Source organism: Rhineura floridana, chromosome 5, assembly GCF_030035675.1.
Source record: "Rhineura floridana isolate rRhiFlo1 chromosome 5, rRhiFlo1.hap2, whole genome shotgun sequence".
Taxonomy (NCBI): Eukaryota; Metazoa; Chordata; class Lepidosauria; order Squamata; family Rhineuridae; genus Rhineura; species Rhineura floridana.
This window is the reverse complement of record NC_084484.1, coordinates 153,290,627-153,317,758: the sequence shown is the minus strand read 5'-3', so window position 1 is coordinate 153,317,758 and position 27,132 is coordinate 153,290,627. Positions and strand designations below refer to the sequence as shown.

Sequence of the window (27,132 nt, the reverse complement as noted above, 5' to 3'; positions counted from 1 at the left end):
GGGTATTGACAAAGACTTCATGGGAAAAACTGCTGAATTAATTGTTCTTCTATAATGCAATCATAACATTAATTCTTCTTCTGTAATGTAATATTGAATAGATCCATTAGCTACTATAATAACTAACATGGTTTGAATCTTCTTGCACATAAATAAATGCAAGTCATTGGAGCCCTTTTAGGTAGCAAGCATCTGATAAGTTTCAATAATAATAATAATAATAATAACAATAACAACAACAACAACAATAACAATAACAATAACAACAACAACAACAACAACAACAACAACAACAATAATAATAATAATAATAATAATAATAATAAATACATCAGACTGATGTGTAGTTCCTACATGCCTTTCACCAATGACAAAGTTTAGTAAGGTTTCATTTGGATTCCTGACAGATGTTTATAAGTGGCAGCTATTCATGAGGATGCTTCAGATATGGCCGGGGGAAGATGTTTAAGCTCATGATTGCTGTTTTAAAATAAGTTGTTGACGTAACAGGTGAGAACTTGGACAATGAATGAATTTTAACATGTTTTTCATAATGTTGAGTTGGAAAACTAACTGTTACGTCAAGAAAGAAGGCTATCATTTTTACTACAAAAGATGTCCTTAGCTGGTAATAAGCACTAATTCATCACCACAACTAAGATGTTTCCATGATTTATTTTTTATGTTTTATTAGTTATTTCAAAATCTACACTTTTGCATTGTCTAAAAGCTTGCTCAATAATTCAACGAAGCAACAAACTGCAAAACAAAATTATACAAGAGACAAGGATCACCACAATGGAATGTAAAATATGTGAAACTCATCTAGCTAAAATTCCTATTAGCAGTGTCTTTTTGTGTGTGTGGAATTCTATTTTTAGGAAAGAACAAGAGCACCCACCTCACCAGGATAATTCCATGTGATCTGCACTCTTGTGTTCCAGGTTGCAGTGATAGTACAGTTAAGGACAAGGTTGTCTCCTTTTAATAACTTGACCGGCCTTGAGGCATTTAACTGGACACTAAGGATTTCATTGTCTACATAATGCATCAAGAAAGAAAAGTGCATCAGATGATTAATCAATCAAATAACTGAAAATACTGAATGGAGAACCAAAAGATACTTACTCAGCCTATATGTCAGGTACTTAGTGCTGTACTCATGCCCATCAATCCTTGTTTCACAGCTGAGAAGACCTATGAATTTATATGTTGCATTTGGTATTATAAAGCCCTTTGTACTATCCCAAATTATTGTCTTCCCATCAGGAATTATTTTTCCTCCTGGCATCTAAAAATAAAAATAACGCATTACTTCTTTTTATTGCTTCCTTTTCCTAAAACGAATGAATGGTTACTTTATAAAAGGAATTTTAAACATTCCTGAACAGTAATTAGCACACATTATTAAACACATGTAAGAATACATATTACTCAGAGGGCTTCCAGTAGTAATTTTGTCTCATAACGTAATAAAAACTTGGTGACGAATTTGACTATTTCATGTTTTTCCAAAATTTCATTATTCATGATGCTGCAAAATCAGTGGGATTCCCCAGACTTAATTCCCATGCTACTGACTTTCTGTTGACAAATATAGTTTTGTCAGAGGATTTAGTAATGAACGGTTCTTCTCCATTTGCAGACGCATGATCTTCACATACCAGAACACTATTTTGCCAGTAAGTTAGCACCTGAAGCATTTTCTAGTATTGACTAAAGGCCATTCCAGAAAAGAAATAAACCTCATATTATGGGAATTTTCAAAACAAACAAAACAATTGCAAAAAAACATTTGATATGAAAATTAATGTTCCAGGGAAGAAATCTGCCCTGTCATAAAATATGGTGGCATAAAGATTTGCCAGGCATGCCTGTGACCTGGGATAAAAACCAAAGAAATGATGAAATTTTAAAAGGGGTAGGCCTAGAAGTAGGCATTGTGAGAGCAGGGGCACAGGATATAAATTCAGAAGAGCAAAATTACCACAGGCCTAACCACAAGTGCCAAAGACACTTGAAGAGAGACACTGCTTACAAGTGCCTGTACGCTAATGCTAGGAGCCTGCGAACCAAGATGGGAGAACTGGAGTGCTTGGTCTTAGAGGAGAGCATTGATATAGTGAGCATAACGGAGACCTGGTGGAATGGAGAAAACCAGTGGGATACGGTTATCCCTGGATATAAACTATAGCGGAAGGACAGGGAAGGACGTATTGGTGGCGGAGTCGCTCTATACGTGAAAGATGGCATTGAATCCAGCAAGCTCGAAACCCCAAAAGAGGCAGACTCCTCCACAGAATCGTTGTGGGTGGTGATACCATGCCCCAGGAGGGACTTAATACTGGGAACGATCTATCGTCCCCCTGATCAAAATGCTCAGGGAGACCTTGAGATGAGATATGAAATTGAGGAAGCATCCAAACTAGGAAATGTGGTAGTAATGGGTGACTTCAACTACCTGGACATAGACTGGCTGCATATGTGTTCCAGTCATGACAAAGAAGCAAAGTTTCTAGATATTCTAAATGACTATTCCCTAGACCAGTTGGTCATGGAACCGACCAGAGGGACGGCAACCCTGGACTTAATCCTCAGTGGGGACCGGGACCTGGTGCAAGATGTAAGTGTTGTTGAACCGATTGGGAGCAGTGACCACAGTGCTATTAAATTAAACATACATGTAACTGGCCAATTGCCAAGAAAATCCAACACGGTCACATTTGACTTCAAAAGAGGAAACTTCACAAAAATGAGGGGATTGGTAAAAAGAAAGCTGAAAAACAAAGTCCAGAGGGTCACATCACTCGAAAATGCTTGGAAGTTGTTTAAAAACACTATATTAGAAGCTCAACTGGAGTGCATACCGCAGATCAGAAAAGGTACCGCCAGGGCCAAGAAGATGCCAGCATGGTTAACGAGCAAAGTCAAGGAAGCTCTTAGAGGCAAAAAGTCTTCCTTCAAAAAATGGAAGTCTTGTCCAAATGAAGAAAATAAAAAAGAACACAAACTCTGGCAAAAGAAATGCAAGAAGACAATAAGGGATGCTAAAAAAGAATTTGAGGAGCACATTGCTAAGAACATAAAAACCAACAACAAAAAATTCTATAAATACATTCAAAGCAGGAGACCATCTAGGGAGACGATTGGACCCTTGGATGATAAGGGAGTCAAAGGTGTACTAAAGAACGATAAGGAGATTGCAGAGAAGCTAAATGAATTCTTTGCATCTGTCTTCACAGTGGAAGATATAGGGCAGATCCCTGAACCTGAACTAACATTTGCAGGAAGGGATTCTGAGGAACTGAGACAAATAGTGGTAACGAGAGAGGAAGTTCTAAGCTTAATGGACAATATAAAAACTGACAAATCACCGGGCCCGGATGGCATCCACCCGAGAGTTCTCAAAGAACTCAAAGGTGAAATTGCTGATCTGCTAACTAAAATATGTAACTTGTCCCTTGGGTCCTCCTCCGTGCCTGAGGACTGGAAAGTGGCAAATGTAACGCCAATCTTCAAAAAGGGATCCAGAGGGGATCCCGGAAATTACAGGCCAGTTAGCTTAACTTCTGTCCCTGGAAAACTGGTAGAAAGTATTATTAAAGCTAGATTAACTAAGCACATAGAAGAACAAGCCTTGCTGAAGCAGAGCCAGCATGGTTTCTGCAAGGGAAAGTCCTGTCTCAGTAACCTATTCAAATTCTTTGAGAGTGTCAACAAGCATATAGATAGAGGTGATCCAGTGGACATAGTGTACTTAGACTTTCAAAAAGCGTTTGACAAGGTACCTCACCAAAGGCTTCTGAGGAAGCTTAGCAGTCATGGAATAAGAGGAGAGGTCCTCTTGTGGATAAGAAATTGGTTAAGAAGCAGAAAGCAGAGAGTAGGAATCAACGGACAGTTCTCCCAATGGAGGGCTGTAGAAAGTGGAGTCCCTCAAGGATCGGTATTGGGACCTGTACTTTTCAACTTGTTCATTAATGACCTAGAATTAGGAGTGAGCAGTGAAGTGGCCAAGTTTGCTGATGACACTAAATTGTTCAGGGTTGTTAAAACAAAAAGGGATTGCGAAGAGCTCCAAAAAGACCTCTCCAAACTGAGTGAATGGGCGGAAAAATGGCAAATGCAATTCAATATAAACAAGTGTAAAAGTATGCATATTGGAGCAAAAAATCTTAATTTCACATATACGCTCATGGGGTCTGAACTGGCGGTGACCGACCAGGAGAGAGACCTCGGGGTTGTAGTGGACAGCACGATGAAAATGTCGACCCAGTGTGCGGCAGCTGTGAAAAAGGCAAATTCCATGCTAGCGATAACTAGGAAAGGTATTGAAAATAAAACAGCCGATATCATAATCCCATTGTATAAATCTATGGTGCGGCCGCATTTGGAATACTGTGTACAGTTCTGGTCGCCTCATCTCAAAAAGGATATTATAGAGTTGGAAAAGGTTCAGAAGAGGGCAACCAGAATGATCAAGGGGATGGAGCGACTCCCTTACGAGGAAAGGTTGCAGCATTTGGGGCTCTTTAGTTTAGAGAAAAGGCGGGTCAGAGGAGACATGATAGAAGTGTATAAAATTATGCATGGCATTGAGAAAGTGGATAGAGAAAAGTTCTTCTCCCTCTCTCATAATACTAGAACTCGTGGACATTCAAAGAAGCTGAATGTTGGAAGATTCAGGACAGACAAAAGGAAGTACTTCATTACTCAGCGCATAGTTAAACTATGGAATTTGCTCCCACAAGATGCAGTAATGGCCACCAGCTTGGACGGCTTTAAAAGAAGATTAGACAAATTCATGGAGGACAGGGCTATCAATGGCTACTAGCCATGATGGCTGTGCTCTGCCACCCTAGTCAGAGGCAGCATGCTTCTGAAAACCAGTTGCCGGAAGCCTCAGGAGGGGAGAGTGTTCTTGCACTCGGGTCCTGCTTGCGGGCTTCCCCCAGGCACCTGGTTGGCCACTGTGAGAACAGGATGCTGGACTAGATGGGCCACTGGCCTGATCCAGCAGGCTCTTCTTATGTTCTTATGTTCTTATAAAGTCACTAATGAGTATGTGTAGCTGAATATGCCCTAACATTCCAAATTCCAGCAGCCTCTCTATGTAGAGCTGGCTGCAGAGGTCAGCAAGGTGGGGCACCTTCTGATGGCCTCAGAAACAATCACCTCCACCACGAACCCATAGACCAGGGGTTGCCAACTTGGTGCCCTCACATGTTGTAGACTACAACTTCCATCATCACAAAGCAAGTGAGGCACTAGGGTGGGAGGGCAACAAGGCTGAGTGCCACCCACCCTGCTAGCTGCCTCTCTGCCCAAGTGAGCATCTGCTGCATGCATATCAGACATGCACTGAGTCATGCCACCCACATGAAGAAGCAAGGTGGCAACAGCAGACGCTGTGTGCCAGGCAAACCATTGTGGTGAGTCACCCACCTCCCCTTTCACTGTAAATTTAAGAAATCTCTCTTCATATATGCAAACAGGAGATTGATCACTGGTATACACAGTAAAGTGGTTGATTCATCCTTATCAGGGCTCGGAAAAATCAACTTTTGCTATTAAAATCAACTTTTAAAATGAATTGAACAGCTTGAGTTTAATATCAGCTTGCTCTTAGCCCCCATTGCAGGGGAGGGCAGGTGTATGCATATGGGTTCTGGGACTGATCACCCAGTTTTAACTTTTGATTTAGACACTTTTGTAGGCAAAACATACAAATCTGTGCTGAGACAGTGGAGGCTACTAATTACTTTACTTCTTCCTGCACAAATTCAGTGATCATGTATCACAAGCTCAAGGTAGCAAAGGAAGGCACCTCCTCTCATTCCATGTGATTTCCTCAGATAGGAAAAAATGCTTTAATAGAATGAACAACAATCACTGCTAACACTTCCTTATCTTTACAGCATCTGCTAAGAAGCCATAATAACCATTTAAATTATGGGAGAAGTGTGCTCTATACATACAAATACCTTCTGTCACTTTATAACCTGCTGACTTTCTAAAGCATCTTGAATTCTAGGGATTCTTTCATGGTTACTGCTGCCAGATACAAAATTTCCCTTTTGTTCCTTCAACTGATTCATCATTGCGTTTACAGACAATGACAGTAAGAGACATGAATAACATGGTTCAACAGATTCTATCAGCTATAAAGTTTCCACCAAAGTGTACAGAAGGAATGTGAAGTATTCATTTTATACATCAATTGTTTTGTGCTGACTTAGCTCGGGTGGTAGATGAAATGGGAGGGAAAGTTCACTTGAATTTATGATGTACCTCTCTAAGAACATAGGATTATAAGAAGTGGCCTTATACCAAGTCAAACCATTGGTCGATCTAGCTTAGTACTTAGTACTGTCTACCCTAACTGGTAGCAGCTCTCCAGGGTTTTGCGCACGGGACATCCCACCCCTAACTGGACGTGCCAGGGATTGAGCCTGGAATCTCCAAGGCAGATTCTCTACCACAGATACAGTCCTTCCCAATGGAAGCTGGTCCATTTGGGCAAGTAGGGCAGTAGCCTACCATCCTCAGTTTGCCCTGAGCCAACCCGCATCTGCCAGTCTTCTTGCTTCCATCCCTGGATCCCTGGAATGGCCCTGGATGTCACCTTCTTTCCCATTAGTATTGCTCTTGCAGAACTCGGGGGGGAGGGGGGAGGACAAAACTAGAATTAGTTGGCTCTGGCTGTGTCTACTCTTTGGACTCCCTGCATTCTGCCCCACAGTCCCAGTGGATACCAGCCACCACCAGTCCCCCCCTTTAGTTATATACTAGGGGTGGGGAACCCGTGGCCCACCAGAGTTTGTTAAACTACAGTGCCCATGATCTCTGACCATTAGCAAGACTGGCTGGGGCTGATGGGAGTCCGAGTCCAACTGGGGTGCCAATAGGATATTATGGACATTGTATGTGGATTGGGCACTCCACCCCACCTGCAAAAGAGGGCATGAATTTACATATGCTTAGTGTCGTATTATTTATTAATTTATTACATTTATATGCTGCCTTTCTTTTCATGATAGAAACCCAAGGTGGCTTACATATGTTTCCCAGGTGGTCTCCCATCCAGGCACTCACCAGACCTGACCCTGCTTAGCTTCAGCAGGGTGCTTGCCTTATGCGCCTTCAGACCATAACCTGGGACCATATGCAAATTTATGCAACTTTTCTTTTCAGGGGAGAGCCCCCCCAATTAAATCAGACAAGTAATAAGATGTCTGATAGACAGGATGTCAACAGATGAAACTTTCCTCATAATTGAATTTCCATACTAGAAAAGGTTTAGCCTGTTGAATTTCTGCCTGTCACAAAGCTGTTAATGGCACAAGAGCCCTTTCCTTCTCAATGAAAATGCTAAACCATGCAAAGTACTTAGTTTTAATGAGCTGCAAAGTAGTTATGCTACCGTAGGTCTTTGAAAAATCTACCAACTGCAAGACCAGGTATGGTATTTCAGAAGTATGTGTGTAGTTTTACAGCAACCAAGGTTCAGAATACCATGTCCATGTTGGGCTGAATTTAAGACTATATTTTTAAAAAGCAAGCACCGTATTTTATGGTCATTTGTTGTGGTTTATTTATTTATACTTCACAACCATAGCAATGTTATCAACATATGTCAGTCACCCTTTTCTTTTCTTTTGAGCAAAAAGGATATGAGCCTTTGACACAGATAAACCTATTTAAATGTTTATCCCAGCTGCACAACCCACTCCCAAGGATTCCCCTGTTTTTCTTCCATAGGTGGAAATGTATTCACCCTCATCCTATGTTGCTGCTACATAAACCTAACAGCCCATTCCAGCTGCATTTCCCTAAAAAAAACCAATACAAGTGACTGGATAACAACAGTGGATTACCACTGCCATATACTGGGCTACTTTGCAGGCTACTCTTAGCCACAATGCTTTCCCTGCAACATGGATGTACTAATGATGGACTTTATTTGTACCAACAGGATTTTTTTGACGTTCATGTTCTCTGAAAAATAATTATTATAATTACATATTAATTATGTAATAAATATTAATAATTAATAAAATAATTATAATGAAAAATAATTATGGCTTATATCCAATGGTAGACATACTCGGAGCAGACCCACTGAAATTAATGAACATGACTAACTTAAGCACAATAATTTCAATGGGTTTACCCTGAGAAGAACTTAGTTGGGTACAACCCAACATTTTTTGCATGAAATGACTTATCTGGTAAAGAAGGGATTGTTGTCCAGGGAAAACAACTGAAAGGAGTTAATGCTTTTGCTAACTGAGGTTTAGAGCATGAACTGCTGCCTTTGTGATTACCTTTACACTACAGTTATGTAGAAATCCTGGATTTCTCAATTGTTTTCTCTTGACAACAATCACTTCCTTACCAGAGAAAACCAAATAATGGCATTGAAATAAACCAGGAAGTCCTTTTTCCATTGTGTGAATCTAGAGAAAAACTAGTCACATATGCATCAGAGAAAATCAAAAATGACTTCAAAATGGACATTGTCTAAAGAGGAGACTTCCTAGTTCTATTTGAAGCCATTTTTTGGTGTTCCGTGATGCACGTGTGAGTCTAGTTTTCTCCATAGCACTCGTCAGTCCCATCTGTGATTTCACTCATTAGCTAAAAATCCTGCAAGATGGAAACTGGCTCATTTCTCACAAAGCAATTATTGTTTTGCTTCATAATGTAGAACAAGAGTAGAATGAGTATCAAAAACTTACTTTAAAAAGAAAATAAAAGAAAAAAGTATCTGGCCCCACTGCTGACTCTGGACCCAGTACAGCAATACAAATTGTACTCCACCAAAAGTGTAACACCACCTGGAGGGCCACAGCTTCCAAAGGATGCAATCCAATGAAAGATACACTTGAGTCCAATTAAAATCAGTGGGCAAGCACTTCAGCACACTTAACATCATTGTAATAACTGAACTACCTATCTGTGAACTAAATAACTCAATATATTCTATTGGATTTTTCCTTAGTTTACAGAGTTGCAACATTTTCAACATTACCATTATTAATTAGGCACATAAGCAAAAAAGAAACTAAGGATATAATCCAGAGAACAATGCTGGAACTTTTCTTTTTAAGCAGCACCACCACCAAACATCCACAACCACAAGGCAAACCATTTTTGGCACCTGGAATTTTAAGATGTTTATGAGGCGCCATGTGGTGCTGCTGTTTAAACAAATAAATAAATACGCTTCACCAAAGAAGTAAGCAGTGCTTGTGTTCATCAGAGGTAAGAACATTACCACACAGCTAAGGTAACTTTTTAAAAAAAACATATTTCTGTTCAATTAAGATGGACAGTGCAAACATTTCCTGACAAACTGAGAAGAAAACTCTTGAGGAGGTAGGGGGATTAAATAAAACTCTCAAGGATTACACTCAGCAAAAAGAAAAGAAAATGGATAATTGCAGAAAATAGTTGGCTAACATGTCATGAGGGAAATGTTCTAGTTGCAGTTGATCCCAAGATGGTCAAAATAAAAGAAAGAATGGAAATGCTTGTTCTGCTACTCAAAACATGTACACAGTGATAAAAAACCCTCTTTTGTCAGATAGTTTAGGAAACTCCCATGCTCTGCTCTGTGCATTCATAGTCCCACTTGACAGACAGCACAGAGACGACAAAGAACACTATTAGATGTATGTAATTCCTCAGACATGTCTTCAGAAACTGTCTAGATCATTTGCTGCCCTGGTCTCCTTTTGAAGGAATGGTGGGATACAAATTAAAGAAAGAAATAATACAAACAGCTCTTATCATAAGTTTAGGCTGATGGCTGTGGGTTGTAAGTCTGAATCTATGTTATTCAACAGTCTATGTGTTGAGAAGAAAAATAAAATACTCTTTAAAAAATACTTTGTTACATATCCAGACTGATGGCTCCATTAGAAATGAGGAACTGAAGCAGACACTGTGGGAGGATGGAGATGTGGTGGGTGCTAGAGAGACTTTCATTCAGAGGATGATGTGGAAACAGATGAAGCTGTGTCATGCAGTCACTTCGGCAGAAGGCTGACAGAAAGATGAAAGTTAAGCCCAGTCTGCAGGTTAACTTGCTTTTGTTTGGTGTTCACATTGATTCCGGTGTATATCGCTGGACTGTTTTCTTCTAGTGTTTCTGTTAGAACAGTATCCTGTATCCAGTGGCAGTTGGATTATTATGAAACAGATGGCATCTTCTTCTGATTGGATGGATGTTGTTCATTTCCATCCTCCTCTTGAGGGGTGGGGCAGTAGAAAATACCCAATGAAACGTCACCACTCATGACAAATCAACCTCCCCACAAAAATGTGCTAAGAAGCTCCTCCTTTCAAAAGTGACTACAAATGTATAATGAATTACCTTTACTGGACAAGATTTTCCGCAGTAAGGGAAAATCCAGACAAAACAAAGAAAAAGTATGGGCTGGCTTTTTGATGACAATGACATCAGGTGGATCCTGCAAAGCAGCACCAAATCCACAATAAACTGCTTTATAGAAGCTTACTTAATCTGCAGAATGACTTAGTAAAACATTGAACCCTGCCCTGTACAAGAGCTCCCTAGTCATTCCACAACGCCCCCTCCCTCCCCACAGTACTGGGCACAATTTGGCTCCTGCCCTCATCATCCTGATGCCTTCATATTTACATCTTTCTGTTGTCCTCCTTAAATAATGGATACATTATGCATAAGAAGTTGTTTTGCTTTGGTTTGACATTAGTTCTTTCAGTGTAGGCAGAAGTATTCACTGCACTTGCAAAAATAAAAACATTATTCAACTGCATAAACTGGCCTTCTCCTGTCTGATATCTTGCAGATGTTTTGGACTACAGCTAGCAGTGGCTGTTGGAAGTTGTAGTCCAAAACATCTGGAGGGCATCAGGTTGGGGAAGGCTGGCATAAACAATATACAATAGATACAGGAAGCAATACAATTTTCCCTGGTAAAAAGTATGTCTAAATACCATTTTTAAAGTAACAGGAATATCAGGTATTGTAACTCTGCATGGGATGATAAGCTCTTCTCCATCAGTCACACGTATCATGTCTGGTATGTCTCTGTTGAGCTTTACAAATGGGCTGCGTGTGTCTGCAGAAAGAAGAACAGAAAACTAAGTCACTGCAAATGATTACAAAAATGCTATACAAATGTAACTGAGGCTACTATCCAACAGAGAGTTATGTGCAGTTACACTCATTGAATTGTGGGCCATGTTATAACAGTAGGGCCATAGGATGCTGCCTTATACTGAGTCAGACCATTTGTCTTTCCCCCGGAATGGGACATCTTGCTACAATATATGTTTGTCAGCCAGAAAACAGGCTTGCTTGAGGAATCTAGGTCAGTGAGTGAAGCTATGTAGCTAGAGCTATTGTCTGTCTACATGTTCAGTAGGTAGCATATAATGGCTGCAAGCCCCTCACCCCAAAAGGCGACAATAATCTATTTTGTTTGTTTTCTCTCCAATATGTGAGCAGCAATGTTCATAATCATTCCACAGCAGTGAATGAGTATTGAATGAGTATATTGACTCATTTCAATATACTAAAGCCAGAGCTCTTAAAGGTTAGAGAGTTTAAATCCTATGTGTGCATTTACCTAAGTTTTGTTTCTTTTGTTGAGTTTATCTACTTTGGAATTCGATATGTTCTATGCTTTAATTTGGTATCCTATTCATCTCTCTGCCGCCATAGAATGCATCTTAAAATGCAATCCTATGCATGGCAAGCCAACTCAGACATGCAATTTTATTATGCATATATGTTTTTAAAACAGCTGATATTATTGATATATTTATAAATTGATGTTAATTTGTTTCTAATGTTTTATTTTATCTGTATGTTAATGAATATTTTATATTGTTTTATGTAAACTGCTTAGACGTTTTTGCTGATTAAGCAGTATATATATCTAATTAAATCCACAAATGTTTCCTCAGAAAAACATCCTATGGACTTCAGTGGGGCAGGTTAGTGGGTATAGGATTGCAGCCTTAGGTTGCTAATTGCTATATAGCTATTGTGATGGCCAAGGTTGTTCTTTGTTTTGTTTTTTTAAGAAGGAGGACTAAAAAAATGCTTTAGTATCAAAACAGCCTAACAACATTTCCTTTGCAATATGATCAAGGAAAGACCAAAGTTATCCTGCTTCTGCAACTGTAAAAGAAACACTTTTTGTTTTGAAGGGGCTGCAGTTATAAAAGAGGGTCACCAGCTCTTCATATCTCCAGTGAAATGCTACTTGTTACTACTCCCTTAAGACTCATTCATCCTTGTCACAAAATTAAATGCTATTCTCCAAAACCAGCAAACTTTGCAGAGCCTTTTCCTGTATGTATAACCTACAGGCCATTTTAAGTATGAGGAAGAGCTGCCCTAAAGATTGACAGTAGTGTCGGCAGACACAGTGTCACCACCGGCTGATGCCAATAAAGCGCTAGAGTAGTGGGGGAGGGTCATCTTGAGCCTTGCATCCCTTTTTAAAGAGAGTGACAGGAAACCAGCACAATATGTGAAGAACATTCTAACTTTCACAGATATTTTCGTGTCACTAAAACACACTTGAGGTGACAGTCATGGCCTACTGAATGGTATTGTCTTACTCCAACAATACTAAAAACTATATATATGCAAAAATGCTTTTTACTTCCCTTTGCAAATCACAATTACACATTTAAACATAAACAGCCTTTCAGAAAGTTCCATGTTAACATCTCTGCAGCCTTCTTTATTACAATAAAACAACAGAATACTCAAAAAACTTTGAACGGAAAAAGAACAGGAGACAAACCACCTTTTCTTCTGCTTTTTTTCCTATGAAGAGCAGAAGAGTGGCACACAGTTTTCTTTTCTTCTTCTTTTTAAGCCAATGGTAACACAGTCATTAGTACTAATAGTATTAAATATCCACCAGTGCTGTGTGTTTATGCTGCATTACACGTCAAAGGTGATTCCTCTTATTAGACATTTTTATCAGTGTTTGGATTGAAGCATGCTGGAGTATTGTGTTGCATCTGCATTTTAATGGGTCTACGGTATATGAAAGCTTTATTTCCTCTGCATGCAAGCCCTGTGACGTGGAAGTATCCTTAGTGTCATTTTTGTACACTATACACACTTCTTAACATATAGGTGAATTGTAGTGGAATTATTGCAAATACCTTTTTTTTTTGAGAAATGGAATTTTAACTTTGTAACAATAGTATTTGTTTAAGAGAGCAGTCTTTCATCTACTGTTCTGTCATAGAACCATAGAATAGTAGAGTTGGAAAGGGCATATAAGGCCATCAAGTCCAACCCCCTGCTCAATGCCAGAATCCAAATCAAAGCATTCCTGACAGCTGTCCAGCTGTCCAGCTGCCTCTTGAATGCCTCCAGTGTTGGAAAGCCCACTACCTCTCTAGGTAATTGGTTCCATTGTCGTATGGCTTTAACAGTTAGCAAGTTTTTCCTGATGTTCAGTCGAAATCTGGCTTCCTGCAACTTGAGCCCACTATTCCGTGTCCTGCACTCTGGGACGATCGAGAAGAGATCCCGGCCCTCCTCTGTGTGACAACCTTTCAAATACTTGAAGAGTGCTATCATATCTCCCCTCCGTTTCTCTTCTCCAGGCTAAACATGCCCAGTTCTTTCAGTCTCTCCTCATAGGGCTTTGTTTCCAGTCCCCTGATCATCCATGTTGCCCTCCTCTGAACCCGTTCCAGTTTGTCTGCATCCTTCTTGAAGTGCGGAGACCAGAACTGGAGGCAGTGAGACAGTATTCAAGATGAGGCCTAACCAGTGCTGAATAGAGGGGAACTAGTACTTCCTGTGATTTGGAAACTATACTTCTGTTAATGCAGCCTAATATAGCATTTGCCTTTTTTGCAGCCACATCACACTGTTGGAGATTAATTCTAAGATTAATTCTAGAGTGCCTCCTAATATCTCAGCACAGTTGAGTAAGTTGTGAGTGCAGGGAAAGGGCCATTGCAGCATCTGCTTTGCATGAAGAATGTCCCTCAGATTCAGTCTCCAGTGGCATCTCCAGGTAGGAGAGGTGGCATCAGGGACTAAACCCAAGGGACCTTCTGGGAGACACTCCTACTTGAAATTCTGGAAGATGCTGCCAGTCAGTGTAAACAATGCTGGGCTAGATGGACCAATGGTCTGACTCAGTATAAGGTAGCTTCTATGTGAGAGGAAAATCCTGGGGGAGAATTGAAATGTTTAGTTGAACTGCTTTTTCCAAAGATCTTTGCAAATGGCAGGATGGATTCAACCCCCCTACACACTTTTTTGTCTAAAAACATTAAAGCAGAGAAGTCAACAGAAACAGCGAAAAATGAGAATGATTTCTCAGTACATTATGTGGAAGATCCCAGGCTCCGATATTATTCATGGTAAATCAGAATAAATTCATAGGAGCTGAGGCCTACAAAATAGGTAAATTTACGCTAACAAATTAAAATAAATAAATAAATAAAATTACAAGATGGGGTTGCAATATTGGCGAAGATTTCTTTTCTTTGAAAGGGGAGGGTCCATGAGGAAGAAGGAATGTGGTCTGAGGGGGAAAGGGAGGGAACAAGGGCCCACTGATACCCTGTGCCTGAGGGCCCCCAGAAACCTGGAGCCAACCCTGACCCTGGGTTTGGATTGCTCCCTAAGTTAATAACATTGTTTAATACATCAGAGAGATGGGAGAGAGAACAAAGAGAGGCAGGACTGAACTGTGAAAAACTGGAAATAAAAGGAGGAGAAAAAACAGGGAGCATTTTTTGTTGGTCAGTGAAGCAGGCTGTGAGACTCACAGACAGGGTTTTTTAGCAGAGAGAGTGAAACCTGAAGCAGAAGGGTTAAGCTGTGAGAACAGAGCGCCAGGTTTGCCAAGGTCAGTAGCTGGCTGGGAAGCCTGATAAGGTGGGATGTTTGGAAAAGCTCAGTGTGGGGGAATAGTCGTCTGTGGAGTGAACTGTGTCTTATGTCTTTTGCTAGTAAAGACTCTTACAAGAAGCTTGCCTGGCCTGGCTTATTCCTGTTCTATGCGACTCTTGGATTCCATCCTTGTATGATCTATACACGCACACGCAACAGGGGTTATGGGCCCAGCTTATCATACAAGGTAGCGGGTTCGAGAGCAGTTGACGTGACGTTGGTGCAGAGAGAAACCAAAGTGCAAGAAAGAGGCAAGTAAGAGTGGGCAACATGGCTGTAAACCTGTCATCCGGGATGCCGATGGAGAGGCTGAATGCTGTAAACTACTCCAGCTGGAAATGGAGAATGAGAGCAGTTCTGATTAAAGAAGATTTGAATGATGTTGTAGAAAAACCCCCTCCGGCAGCTCCTTCAGCAGCGTGGTTGAAGAAAGACGAGAAAGCGAAGGCTTTTATTACTCTGGGGCTGTCTGATTCTCAACTGTTGCTGGTGAGTAATGAGCCGACAGCTAATCAGATGTGGGAGAAGCTAAGAGCCGCTCATGTGCAGCAAACTGCTGGGAGCAGGCTGTGTTTAGCACGGAAACTTTATCAGATGCGTTTTACAGATGAAGTGACTATGACAGAGCATCTGGCTGAATTCCGTAGATTAAATGCTGAGCTGCAAGATAGAGGAGTGCATCATAGTGACATTCAGATGGTCTATATACTGTTATCTTCATTTGATCAAAAATGGGAGGTCATGGTCTCTAGTCTGGAAACTACCCGACGGACATCTGAATTTGGACTTTGTAGAACAGAAACTTCAACAAGAGTGGAATAGAAGACAAGAGAATAAGAAAACAGAGTTAAAAGAGACTGTGGCTGTACAACAACAACAATATCAAAGAAGCAGGCAAGAGAATAAAATATGTTATTTTTGTGGGTCCCGTGGACATATACAGAGACATTGTTTAAAGAAGAGGAATAACAGGGACTTTGGAAGTCGGAGAACAAGCGTGAACTTTGTTACTAAGGAGGACAATAAACTAATTAACTCTAAGTGGCTTCTCGACAGTGGAGCGTCTAATTGCCTAATCACAGACTCTAGTTTATTTTACACTTCAAAGCCGGCGCAGGAGAAGATTTATCTGGCTGACGGATCGACTCAGGACGCGATTGCAAAAGGCACGCTCAGGTTGAGTAATTTGGGAACTATATTAACAGATGTGTTATTGGTTTCTGGTTTAAAATATAACATTCTATCAGTAAGAAAATTGGCTCAAATAGGTTGTAAAGTTACATTTGAAGGGGATAGATGTTTTGTGAGAAAGGATGGTGAAATATGTATGCAAGGGAAATTACAGAACCAAATGTTTATGGTTGAGTGCAATCTTGATAAACCCACGTGTGCTTGGATAGGAGTTAATAAAGATAAACATGATAATTGTTTACATGAATGGCACAGAAAATTAGCACACGCACATTTCGAAAAGGTACAAAACACCCCAAAGCATAGTCAAGATTTGAAATTAACACATTGTGAGCATGTGGATGAATGTGAAGTATGCTATAAAACAAAAATGACTGTGACTCCGGTAAATAAGAGCTGTGAAAGCACGACCACTGAACCCTATCAGCTCATACATGTAGATTTGGCTGGACCTTTCCAGTGCTCAAAAGGTGGAGCAAGATTTTATTTAGTGATTGTGGATGACTTCTCCAGATTTACACATGTGTTCTTATTGAAAAAGAAAAGTGAAGCAGAAGAGAAATTGAAGGCATTTATACAGAGGACAGAGACACAATATGGGGTTGTTATCAAAAATATCAAATCAGATCAAGGTGGGGAATTTACCAGTAATTCATTTAAAACATATTTGGAAAAGAAGGGAATAATACAAAGTCTCACTGCTCCCTTCAGCCCATCCTCCAACGGAACTGCAGAGAGGAGGAACCGGTCATTGCAGGATTCAATGAGAGCCATGCTAGCAGATGCAGATATGAATAACACTTATTGGGGTGAATGTATTCTGTACACTGTTTATATTCAGAACCGTCTCATGCACAGAACAATAGGCATGTCTCCCTATGAGAAACTGACTGGAAGAAAGCCCAGGGTGAAACACATAGAACGTTTTGGGGCAAAATGCTGGGTACATGTTGCAAAACAGAAAAAGGCATGGTAAATTAGGCTCAAGAGCTCAGGCAGGACGCATTTTGGGATTTCAGAATTCATATTATAGAGTTTGGTTGCCTGAGAAACAACAAATAGTGTTAAGCAGAAGCATAAAGGTGATAGATAAACCTTGGAGAGACAGTCAAACAGTTATCCTAGATAGTGCAAGCAAGCAGGAAGCAGCAGATGTTCCTTTTGGGCAGCAAATTCCATTAAGAACTGCATTGACTGATCTAATACACGGTGGCAAACGTACTGTAAAAAGACTGAGAAGTGAAGACATGGCAATGCAAGATACAGAAATGCCAAGTACAAGTGCAGACACAGGTGCAGGTCCAAGTAAAATACAGAGTGAGGAAGAAATGGAAATAGATAATGTTAGGAGATCAGAAAGAAAAACGAAAGGTCAACCACCTCAGAGATTCACATTTAATGTAACACAACAGAATGATGAGACAGATGAATATCCAGTAGAATGGGAAAAAGAAGGACCAATAGATAAAGAAACAATGGATCTCATGTGGAAGTTTTGTGTTGAGGAATGAAATATAAATGTATTATCAAATAAAAGTGAACAAAATGACTCTGTGAAACTTGTGTGAATAAAGAAATAAAGAAACCTGAACTGAATTGAAAAATGTAAATAGAAACTGTAAGAAAACAAACCATGGACTGATATGTATTGTAATGAAAAGTTAATATTGTAGAAATGTAATAATGAACAATGAAGTTTTGTAATCTGTGAGTCTCAGGTGGGGGCTGTTGGTCAGTGAAGCAGGCTGTGAGACTCACAGACAGGGTTTTTTAGCAGAGAGAGTGAAACCTGAAGCAGAAGGGTTAAGCTGTGAGAACAGAGCGCCAGGTTTGCCAAGGTCAGTAGCTGGCTGGGAAGCCTGATAAGGTGGGATGTTTGGAAAAGCTCAGTGTGGGGGAATAGTCGTCTGTGGAGTGAACTGTGTCTTATGTCTTTTGCTAGTAAAGACTCTTACAAGAAGCTTGCCTGGCCTGGCTTATTCCTGTTCTATGCGACTCTTGGATTCCATCCTTGTATGATCTATACACGCACACGCCAACATTTTTATGGATAGTAGACCTTTTATAATTAAGTAGCTATTAGACTTTCAAGCTCTAGGCAGCTGATTGTCATAATTCTTATCAGAAGCTTTCAGGTATATCAGCCAATGCAGCACTCTTATTGACATAACCAGGGTGGCAGGGACTTCCACTCTTGCCTTGGGCCCAGGGCACTTGTTGCAGCCTAAAGCTTTTCAGATGTTTCCCTACTTTTGATTAAAAGGAATTTGCATCACATTTTCTAGTACAGTGCCATTTTAGCTATTAGTGTGGAGGTTTTTTCAACACCTTCATTTGATTTCACTTTTCTTTCCATCTTAAAAAATGTCTATAAGGGATATAATAATTAAACCTCAGGGATAAATTATTTCATATAGAAGATAGAGCTCAATATTATACAGAAAAGAATCTGTTCAAATTTGGGTGTTCTAGTTAAGAAATGAAGCCCCACTTACCTGTGCAGCATGGATAAGCGGGGCATAGTTGCGAGGAGGGAGCGATGCTGCCGCGGCCATCTTCGTTAAGGGCAACGTCTTGTGTCGCAGCGTTATGTGTGCGTGACGTGCGGCAGGGAGAGGAGGGGCCATGGGCCTATTTAAGGCCAGGCCGCTCCTCCTACCTCCTCTTTCAGTGAGCGACGAGAGGACGATGAGGGACATAGCAGAGAAAGCTGCAGGACAGTCGGCTTTGGTTGGGCCTATTAGGCCTAATTGGTTACCCCGAGAGGGGGTTTTGGGAGCCCCAACAGCTGTGGGTGGTAGCGTTGCGGCGTGGCTGCGACTGGGGCAGGCCTCGTAAAGGGGCCTGACCAGTGGGCCTCGTAGTGGGGCCTAGCAGCGGCACGGCCGATACCCCCCCCACCTAGCAGTTGTGGAGGGGTTGATTGAGGCTTTTTATTGAGCAGCGTGACGTTAGTGCTGCTGCTGGTTAAAAGAAAGACACAGGAAGTTTAAAAATAAATGAGACTATACTGGATATACAAATAAAATTAAATATAGTCATGCTAATACACTGGTTAAAGACACACTCATGCACATAAAGGGAAATTAAAAATAAATCAGAATAAAAGGGACGAACAAAAGAAATTGTGTCTAATCCTTCTAGTTTAAGTTCCCTCTGAGCACTCTCCCCCCAACAGGTTCAGCTTAGCACCCCCTGATGATATACACAGGTTGGTTCTTTATTATATTATTACAGGGTGGATGCATGATGTGATGGCAGAGCCCTTTCGTGAGGCTTATGACTTCTTGCTAGGCCCAGACATAGGGGGAGGATTGCCCACCCCCGCAGGTTATCCAGCTTAGCCCCCCCGATGATATACACAGGTCTTTATTATATTATTACAGGGTGGATGCATGATGTGATGGCAGAGCCCTTTCGTGAGGCTTATGACTTCTTGCTAGGCCCAGGCATAGGTACAACTTCTTGCTAGGCCCGGGCATGTATGAGGTTTGAAGTACTTAATTATATGATTATTATACTACATACTAGTATATTGGTGGGGCCTAGTGAGCCTTTTTAGCCTTTGGGCCTTTCATAGTTATATGATAATAAGGACGGAGATAACAGTTTGCTAGAAAATGTCTAAATCGCTGTAACACGGCGGCCAGACTGATAATGAAGACCAAGCGGTCTGAACACATAACACCTGTTCTGGCTCGCTTGCACTGGCTGCCAATATGCTTCCGGGCCAGATTCAAAGTGTTGGTTTTGACTTATAAAGCCTTACACGATGCAGGATCACAATATCTGCTGGAACGCCTCTCCCGATATGAACCTGCCCGTACACTGTGTTCTACATCGAAGGCCCTCCTCTGAGTCCCGACTCAGAGAGAGGCTCGGAGGGTGGTAACAAGAACTAGGGCCTTCTCGGTGGTGGCCCCTGAACTGTGGAATAGTCTCCCCGATGAGGTGCGCTTGGCGCTGACTTTGCTATCTTTTCGGCGCCAAGTTAAAACCTTCCTCTTTTCTAAGGCATTTTAATCTAATTTTAATGTAGTTTTAAATTTGCTATAATTGATTTTAGACTTTTCATTTTTTTATATGTGTTCTTGTAGTATTATTATGGGTTTTTATTGTATGTATCTGTATTTTGCTGTAAACCGCCCAGAGAGCTATGCTAGTCGGGCGGTATAAAAATCTAACAAATAAATAAATAAATAAATAAATAAATCTTAAGTGAGCGGTCCTTTTGCATTCCAAGTGTTAATTTCAGGCTATTTGTTCACTCTGAGACAGAAGAGGCATTTACCTGAATTTAGTTAGGAATGGAAAGTTTAGCAGATGGTAATCATATTGATTGGGGAATAGGAATAAAGAGGAAAGCCTGATTTGCCTAATAGAGATCCCTCATATTACAGGATCTTAGACTCTTATTGACATAGGGCTGCCTTTTAAGGTCCAGGCAGACTCTTCCCCCCTTTACTGAGGATTGTGGCACCAACAACGAAACATCATTACCTGAAATTACATTTTAGTTAGGACTTCTGATATCATTACCTGGAATTACATATAGTGTGCAACTGTTGCATTGGCTCATCTATTTAGATATGTGTTGGAAAACCTGCTATAGTGCAGCCACATATTGGTGACAGCAACACATCCTCAGCATCTGCTGCTCTTGGATTTATGATATCATTTACTAGAAAGGGATATAGGATGTTAATTTTGCATTTTGGACATCTATTATGATAGGTGTTTGGAAGTCTACAAGGGGGAGGCCGCTGCAGTCGGCCAAATATGGGTGGCAGCGCCATATCTCCAGTATCCGTGCTTTGGGGAACTGGGTTAGCTGCACTAAAATGGTGGCTGGGAAAGTGTGCTTACTCATAAATTATTTCCTTTCTTTATGTGAAACAGGGAAATATGAGGCCAGTGGCCCTCACAGCAGTGAGGAGAAGCACCCAGCAGTAGCTGCTCAAGGAAAGCGTTCCTCCCCTGTTAAGCTCGAGGTACTGGGACCTTGCTTGCAGACTGCCCAGTTCCTGGGGAGGTTTGTTTTGTTATGGGGTTTTCTTTCAGTTGCTGGATCCCATATTGTAGTCTCAGGGCTTGCCTTAAGGGTCTGCACTCTTAAATTTGTCTTGGGCATAGACGCAATGGCAATCAGTAATGGCTTCCTACCAGTTAGTTAATGCACTGCCTATGGGAAAGTATGACATCTAATCTGTTTTTTCATCTACTGTGGGGATACAAGGGGATTTATAGCTGCTGGGTTTTTGCCTTTTCAGTCAATTCTATGAGGTAGAGCATTACATACAGGCTGCTCTATTCTCGCATGGAGCACTTCAGCTCCTTCCTTGAAGGGGCTGTTGGGATGAGAGGGTAAAAAATAAAAAATTTGGATGCATGTTAACACCTGATGTCACAGATTATGGAATGGCTATGTAACTGGTTCATCTTAATGGCTGTGTCAATGGACCATCCTGCCCGGTGTTAACCTTCCTGGGCATACCACCTAATTCACCAATCATACTCATGTGGTCAGTCAGTAAGGGTTTCATGACAGTTAGGCCAAGAAAGTGTTTCTTGTCTGCCCTCCAGGTATTAGAGGTCTTTTCCGGTGGTTTATGAGGTCATAGCAGGGCTTCCACAGCCTTACTACAGGTTCAGGTTTGTGGCTGTATAATAATTTAATGCTTGTTGTGATCAAATATTGATCAAGAAATTAGAGCCAAACTGCAGGTTACATTTTATATTCTTGCCCAAATCATTTGGTCTAGTTTTCCCACACTCCTGGGGAAGAACTAACTAACTTGCTGTAGAATTACGTGACATAGCTCAGGGCTAGAGCCTCTGAACTGCAGGCTGAAGGTCCATAGCATCTCTAGGTAGGGCTGGGAGGTAGAACTGGAAGTCCGTGGATGCATCGGGGGTTTTGTGCTGGCTGCAGGCTTGGACTTATAGGCAGTGAGGCTTGGGAACTCTCCCGTCCATTTTAGGTAGGGTTATGGCCCTTGTCTGTTCCTTTGTTCTCTAGTGCCCACATTTTAATGTTTTCTTTTGGGGCATGGTAAGGTAGACTCAGGTGGAGCGGTTCAGCTGTGCTGTGCAACTGCACATTGGGAGACTGAGGAGCAGAGTCAAAGATGGCCATAAGCCGGTCTGTCGCCCCAGCATGCTCAACAGCTATGAGAATGCAGGAGGGGTTTTTCCCAGGACTTCTGGGCCGGCAAGGGCTATGCACCAGAGTGGCCTATTCAGTGAGTCACCTGCTGGGATTGCCTAGTGAATGGCTGGAGACTGGGCCTCTCAGTCCAAGCACTTCAAGGTAAAGGCTGATGATTTTCCCACTTATTCCAGGGACTTCAGAGTCCGCCGTATGTTAGCTGGGTGGGCTAGAGAACACCCTGCCACCCTCGATCCCCGTTGCCCTTTCTCACGGGACATTTTATTGAGTATGGTGGGCCAGTGAAAAACAGTATGCTCCTCAAGCTATGAAGTCAGACTATTCCAGGCGGCAGCCCTTATGCTGGTTTTTGGAGCTTTTAGGATAGGTGAGGTGGTGGCCGGATCCAAGGGAGATTTGTCTCGACGGGCCCTCCAGCAATCAGATGTCTCCATGGAAGGGAGTTGTACTTGTATAACATTGATGGACCGGCAATGTTGCTGGACAGGGATGGAGCAGCTGCGCACTCTATCCTGGGCTTACAGTTAGGCCTCAGTCAATGGGCTGCAGTGTGGTGGCTTGGCTGGCGAGGAATACTTTGGGATGGGCTCCTACCCACTTTGTCCCAGCTTGGTTCAGTGCAGACATCTCCGCATGTGGTGGTCATTCCCAACTCAGTATTTGAGGCAAGGCCCTCAGGTGGCGGGCATGTGCAGACATGCAGTTCGGGACGCAACGATGGCCTCGGTTACCTAAGGGCATGGTCCTCAGTTTGGCAGGCATGTGCGGACATGCAGTTGGCAAGGTAACGGAAGGGCATGACCCTCAGTTTGGCAGGCATATGCGGACATGCAGTTCAGGAGGCAACGGAAGGGCATGGCCCTCAGTTTGGCAGGCATGTGCGGACATGCAGTTCAGGAGGCAATGGAAGGGCATGGCCCTCAGTTTGGTAGGCATGTGCGGACATGCAGTTCAGGAGGCAACGATGGCCTCGGTTACTTAAGGGCATGGCCCTCAGTTTGGCAGGCATGTGCGGACATGCAGTTGGCGAGGCAACGGAAGGGCATGGCCCTCAGTTTGGCAGGCATGTGCGGACATGCAGTTCAGGAGGCAACGGAAGGGCATGGCCCTCAGTTTGGCAGGCATGTGTGGACATGCAGTTCAGGAGGCAACAATGGCCTCGGTTACTTAAGGGCATGGCCCTCAGTTGCAACGAAAGGGCATGGCCCTCAGTTTGGCAGGCATGCATGGCATGCAGTTAATAAGGCAATGTTGGCCTTGGGTACGTCTGGTCAGACATACTCCCGCGAAGGGTTTGGCGTGGTGTCTGGAGCCCAATAGGGATGGACCAGGCACGAAAGAAAGTCAACCGGCAAATTTGGTTGGGTATTCTGGGGCAGAGGGGGTTGGCTATTTCACACCCTGCATTCAGCATTGGATGGGTGAACTGTACAGGGCCGATGGCGTTCACCTGTCTGACGCAGGTAACGTCTTTTTGGCAGACCTGCAGAGGTGTCTGCGAGAGGTGCTTCTCGGCAGTGGGTAAAAGTAGACTAACTAGAGATTTGTCCCCTTTTTGTGGCGGGAAGGTGCGGAAAGGGAAATAGGTAAGGACAGCTCGGTGGCCCCCTTAGGCACCTTTGGAGGTGATTGGCGGTTCCAGAGGCCTGTCTGTCAGAGCTTTGCGGCTTGAGGGCAGGATATGGGCTGCTTTTGGGGCCAACTTAACTCATCCACCCGAGGGTTGTGCGGCCCCGGGGGGTGGTGACCTGAGAAGGCCCCCCTACTCACCTACTGGGTGTGGCTGGCGGAAGGGGTAAGCAGATGGGGTTTGCCCTTGTCCCAAGCAGCGGCAGGTCGCCCGTGAGCTGTATGGCAAGATGCTTGCTTATAGATAGTTCCACACCTAGGTTTCCCTCTGCAGGTCACTTTAAAAGGTGTTTTTGTATAGTTTAATAAAGTGGCCCTTGTTCAACCCAAGCTGATGTGTCCTTGTCTTATTTCGCCCCTTCACTCGCAAATGAAGCCCCACTTACCTGCACAGCATGGATAAGCGGGGCATAGTTGCGAGGAGGGAGCGATGCTGCTGCGGCCATCTTCATTAAGGGCAACGTCATGTGTCGCAGCGTTATGTGTGCGTGACGTGCGGCAGGGAGGGGAGGGGCCATGGGCCTATTTAAGGCCAGGCCTCCTCTCCTACCTCCTCTTTCAACGAGCGACGCCCACCGTGCCCTCCCTCTCTTATAGTGTGTTCAATGGTCGCTTCGGGACCGAGTAGGAATTTTTACCCTGCCCACCCTTCTTTGGCGGGCAGGTTTTTTGCCTACTCCACACTGTGAGAGTGGGATGGAATCGGGTTGGGGGCGTTGTGATTAATAGGTGAATTTGGCTAATTTGGCTATTTTGTTATGGTCAACGTTTAATTGCCCTAGGAGGGCAGTTTATAATTGGGGCACTGGTGTGGGAAGGTGTGGAAAGGGAAATAGGTAAGGACAGCTTGGTGGCCCCCTTAGGCACCTTTGGAGGTGATTGGCGGTTCCAGAGGCCTGTCTGTCAGAGCTTTGCGGCTTGAGGGCAGGATATGGGCTGCTTTTGGGGCCAACTTAACTCATCCACCCGAGGGTTGTGCGGCCCCAGGGGGTGGTGACCTGAGAAGGCCCCCCTACTCACCTACTGGGTGTGGCTGGCGGAAGGGGTAAGCAGATGGGGCTTGCCCTTGTCCCAAGCAGGGGCTGGTCGCCCGTGAGCTGTATGGCAAGATGCTTGCTTATAGATAGTTCCGCACCTAGGTTTCCCTCTGCAGGTCACTTTAAAAGGTGTTTTTGTATAGTTTAATAAAGTGGCCCTTGTTCAACCCAAGCTGATGTGTCCTTGTCTTATTTCGCCCCTTCACTCGCAACTCTTATAAATATATAATCTTATGAAAGGAATTACAACAACACCTGATAGGTATTCTATAAAGATAAAAAAGACAGTACCTGTCTGCAGATTTACAAACTTAATAGCAAACCCACACAAACATCAATTAAGGTTATAGGACTGTTCTTTTAATGACCTGCTAGAACAGAGGAAGTTCAGAAAGAAAGGAGCCTAACGGCAGCTAGTCTTTCAGATGAGCCAATGGAGTTGGAATTGCTATCCCATCGGTTTTTCTACTGTAGCCAGGTACAAAGTACAAACATTGTTCCAGGCTTAGAACTATATGATTCTATTATTATCTTTTCTTTTTCTTATCCTTTTCCTCAAGACAAAGAATCCTAGAATTGGGGAGGGGCCAGAGCTGAGTAGATGGTGTACAATTATAAGATCCTAAGCTGAGGTCCTATATTTTGAAACCAAGCCATGTGAGTGAGCTGGGAAAGACCTTTGTCTGTCTGGGTGCTACTGCTACTCAGAATGGACAATACTGAATTAGATGGTTCTGGCTTGGTGTAATGCAGCTGTTTATAACTTGATATTATACTGTATATATGGAAATCTTGATATTGAACATCAGTTGGCTTGTAGACAGCTGAAAATCCTAAGGTATTTCAGCAATATAATTCTATTTTAATGGAACTAACAGGTCAAATCAGCTCATCTGAAAGAAAATGCACCAATACACCAACAATCTGATCACTTGTCATGGTGATCAGATTATTGGTGTATAAAAGGGAGAACCCTTTGACAGTACACCGAATTCCACTAAGCACTTTACAGTCGTTCCATTCAACCATACAAGAGGATTGTCCTCTGACAGCCCTTCAAACAGAGGACTTTTTTCTGCATGCATTGAATATGTCGCTTTGAAATATTTTATTTAGTAAGCGATAAATATCTGCAAATAATAGTAGTAATATTAATAATATACAAGAGAGTAGTATGACCAACACCAGCCTGTGTGCATGACCAAGCTGGGTTTTAAGTCTCAGCGTGGCTACATATGGAAAGTTATCTCAGTAAGCTACAAAAGTAAAAGTAATTCACACGTAATGGTTATCTTGCACAGATGTTACTTCTGTGGAAAAGTCCGTACAGCACATGTATATCATCACATGTGATTGTCCTTGGTTCTGAAGTGAACTTTTTCTATTTAGTTAATACTCTAGAGCAGTCTAACTACAGAAAGTGCAGAGAATTAAAAATCCAAGAACAGGTGACTTCCTTCATGGTCAAGATCTTGATTCTGTGTTTTGTAAATATGTGTCCTCATGTAGCATGCTAAAACATTCCTGTGATCTACAAGAGACTCCTACAATATCCCACCACAGGACAATCCCCAAGGGTAGCCATAATCTTCATTTTAAATAAATTATTCCCCAAGAAATCTTAATTTAGCAAGGATTTTTTTAAAAACTACTTCTCCCTCCATTTTTTGCTCTATTTTTGGTATCTCTCTGAGTTTATCCCCATGATTCTTCTTGCTCAGGGTAGCCACTATGTAACTTCATTGCCATGGATTGAGCTGGTCACACGACTTCTGCTGCCACAGGCTGAATGGAGCATAAACTGGTTTGGGCACTTACTCAAAATGAATAAAATGAAGACACATTTGGGCACAGGGCACAAGGTAAAAAGGACACCTTGTTCTGGCATGGAAACTTATTCTACAACTGGCGGATATATTCATAGAGAGCCAGTGTGATGTAGTGGATAGATTGTTGGACTAAAACAGGGGTGGGGAAGTGGATCTGGCCATCACAATGACATCAGGTGACCCTTTTAACAGGGCAGGTGGGTGTGGCTTGGTCAAAATGGTGTAGGGCAGGTGGGCATTAAAAAAACCAAGTGACTTCCTCTATCACCGAGAATCTTATTCTGTGTCTGTAAATATGTATATAGGTAGGCATAGGGCAGGTGGGGGGTTGGTTGAAAT

At 42.3% G+C, this 27,132-nt stretch overlaps 1 protein-coding gene across 3 annotated transcripts in view; it reads right to left on the bottom strand.

Annotated features, from left to right (window-relative positions):
* The window catches only part of FLT1 (fms related receptor tyrosine kinase 1), a 184,498-nt gene that overhangs the window by 132,401 nt on the left and 24,965 nt on the right, over window positions 1–27,132 (bottom strand). For all 3 annotated transcript variants that reach the window (XM_061628494.1, XM_061628495.1, XM_061628496.1), the window contains exons 4-6: window positions 10,987–11,111; window positions 1,129–1,291; window positions 902–1,038 (exon numbers count right to left, since the gene is read on the bottom strand). In XM_061628494.1, coding sequence (XP_061484478.1) covers window positions 902–1,038; window positions 1,129–1,291; window positions 10,987–11,111 — 425 coding nt within the window. The remainder of the gene's footprint in view (window positions 1–901; window positions 1,039–1,128; window positions 1,292–10,986; window positions 11,112–27,132) is intronic.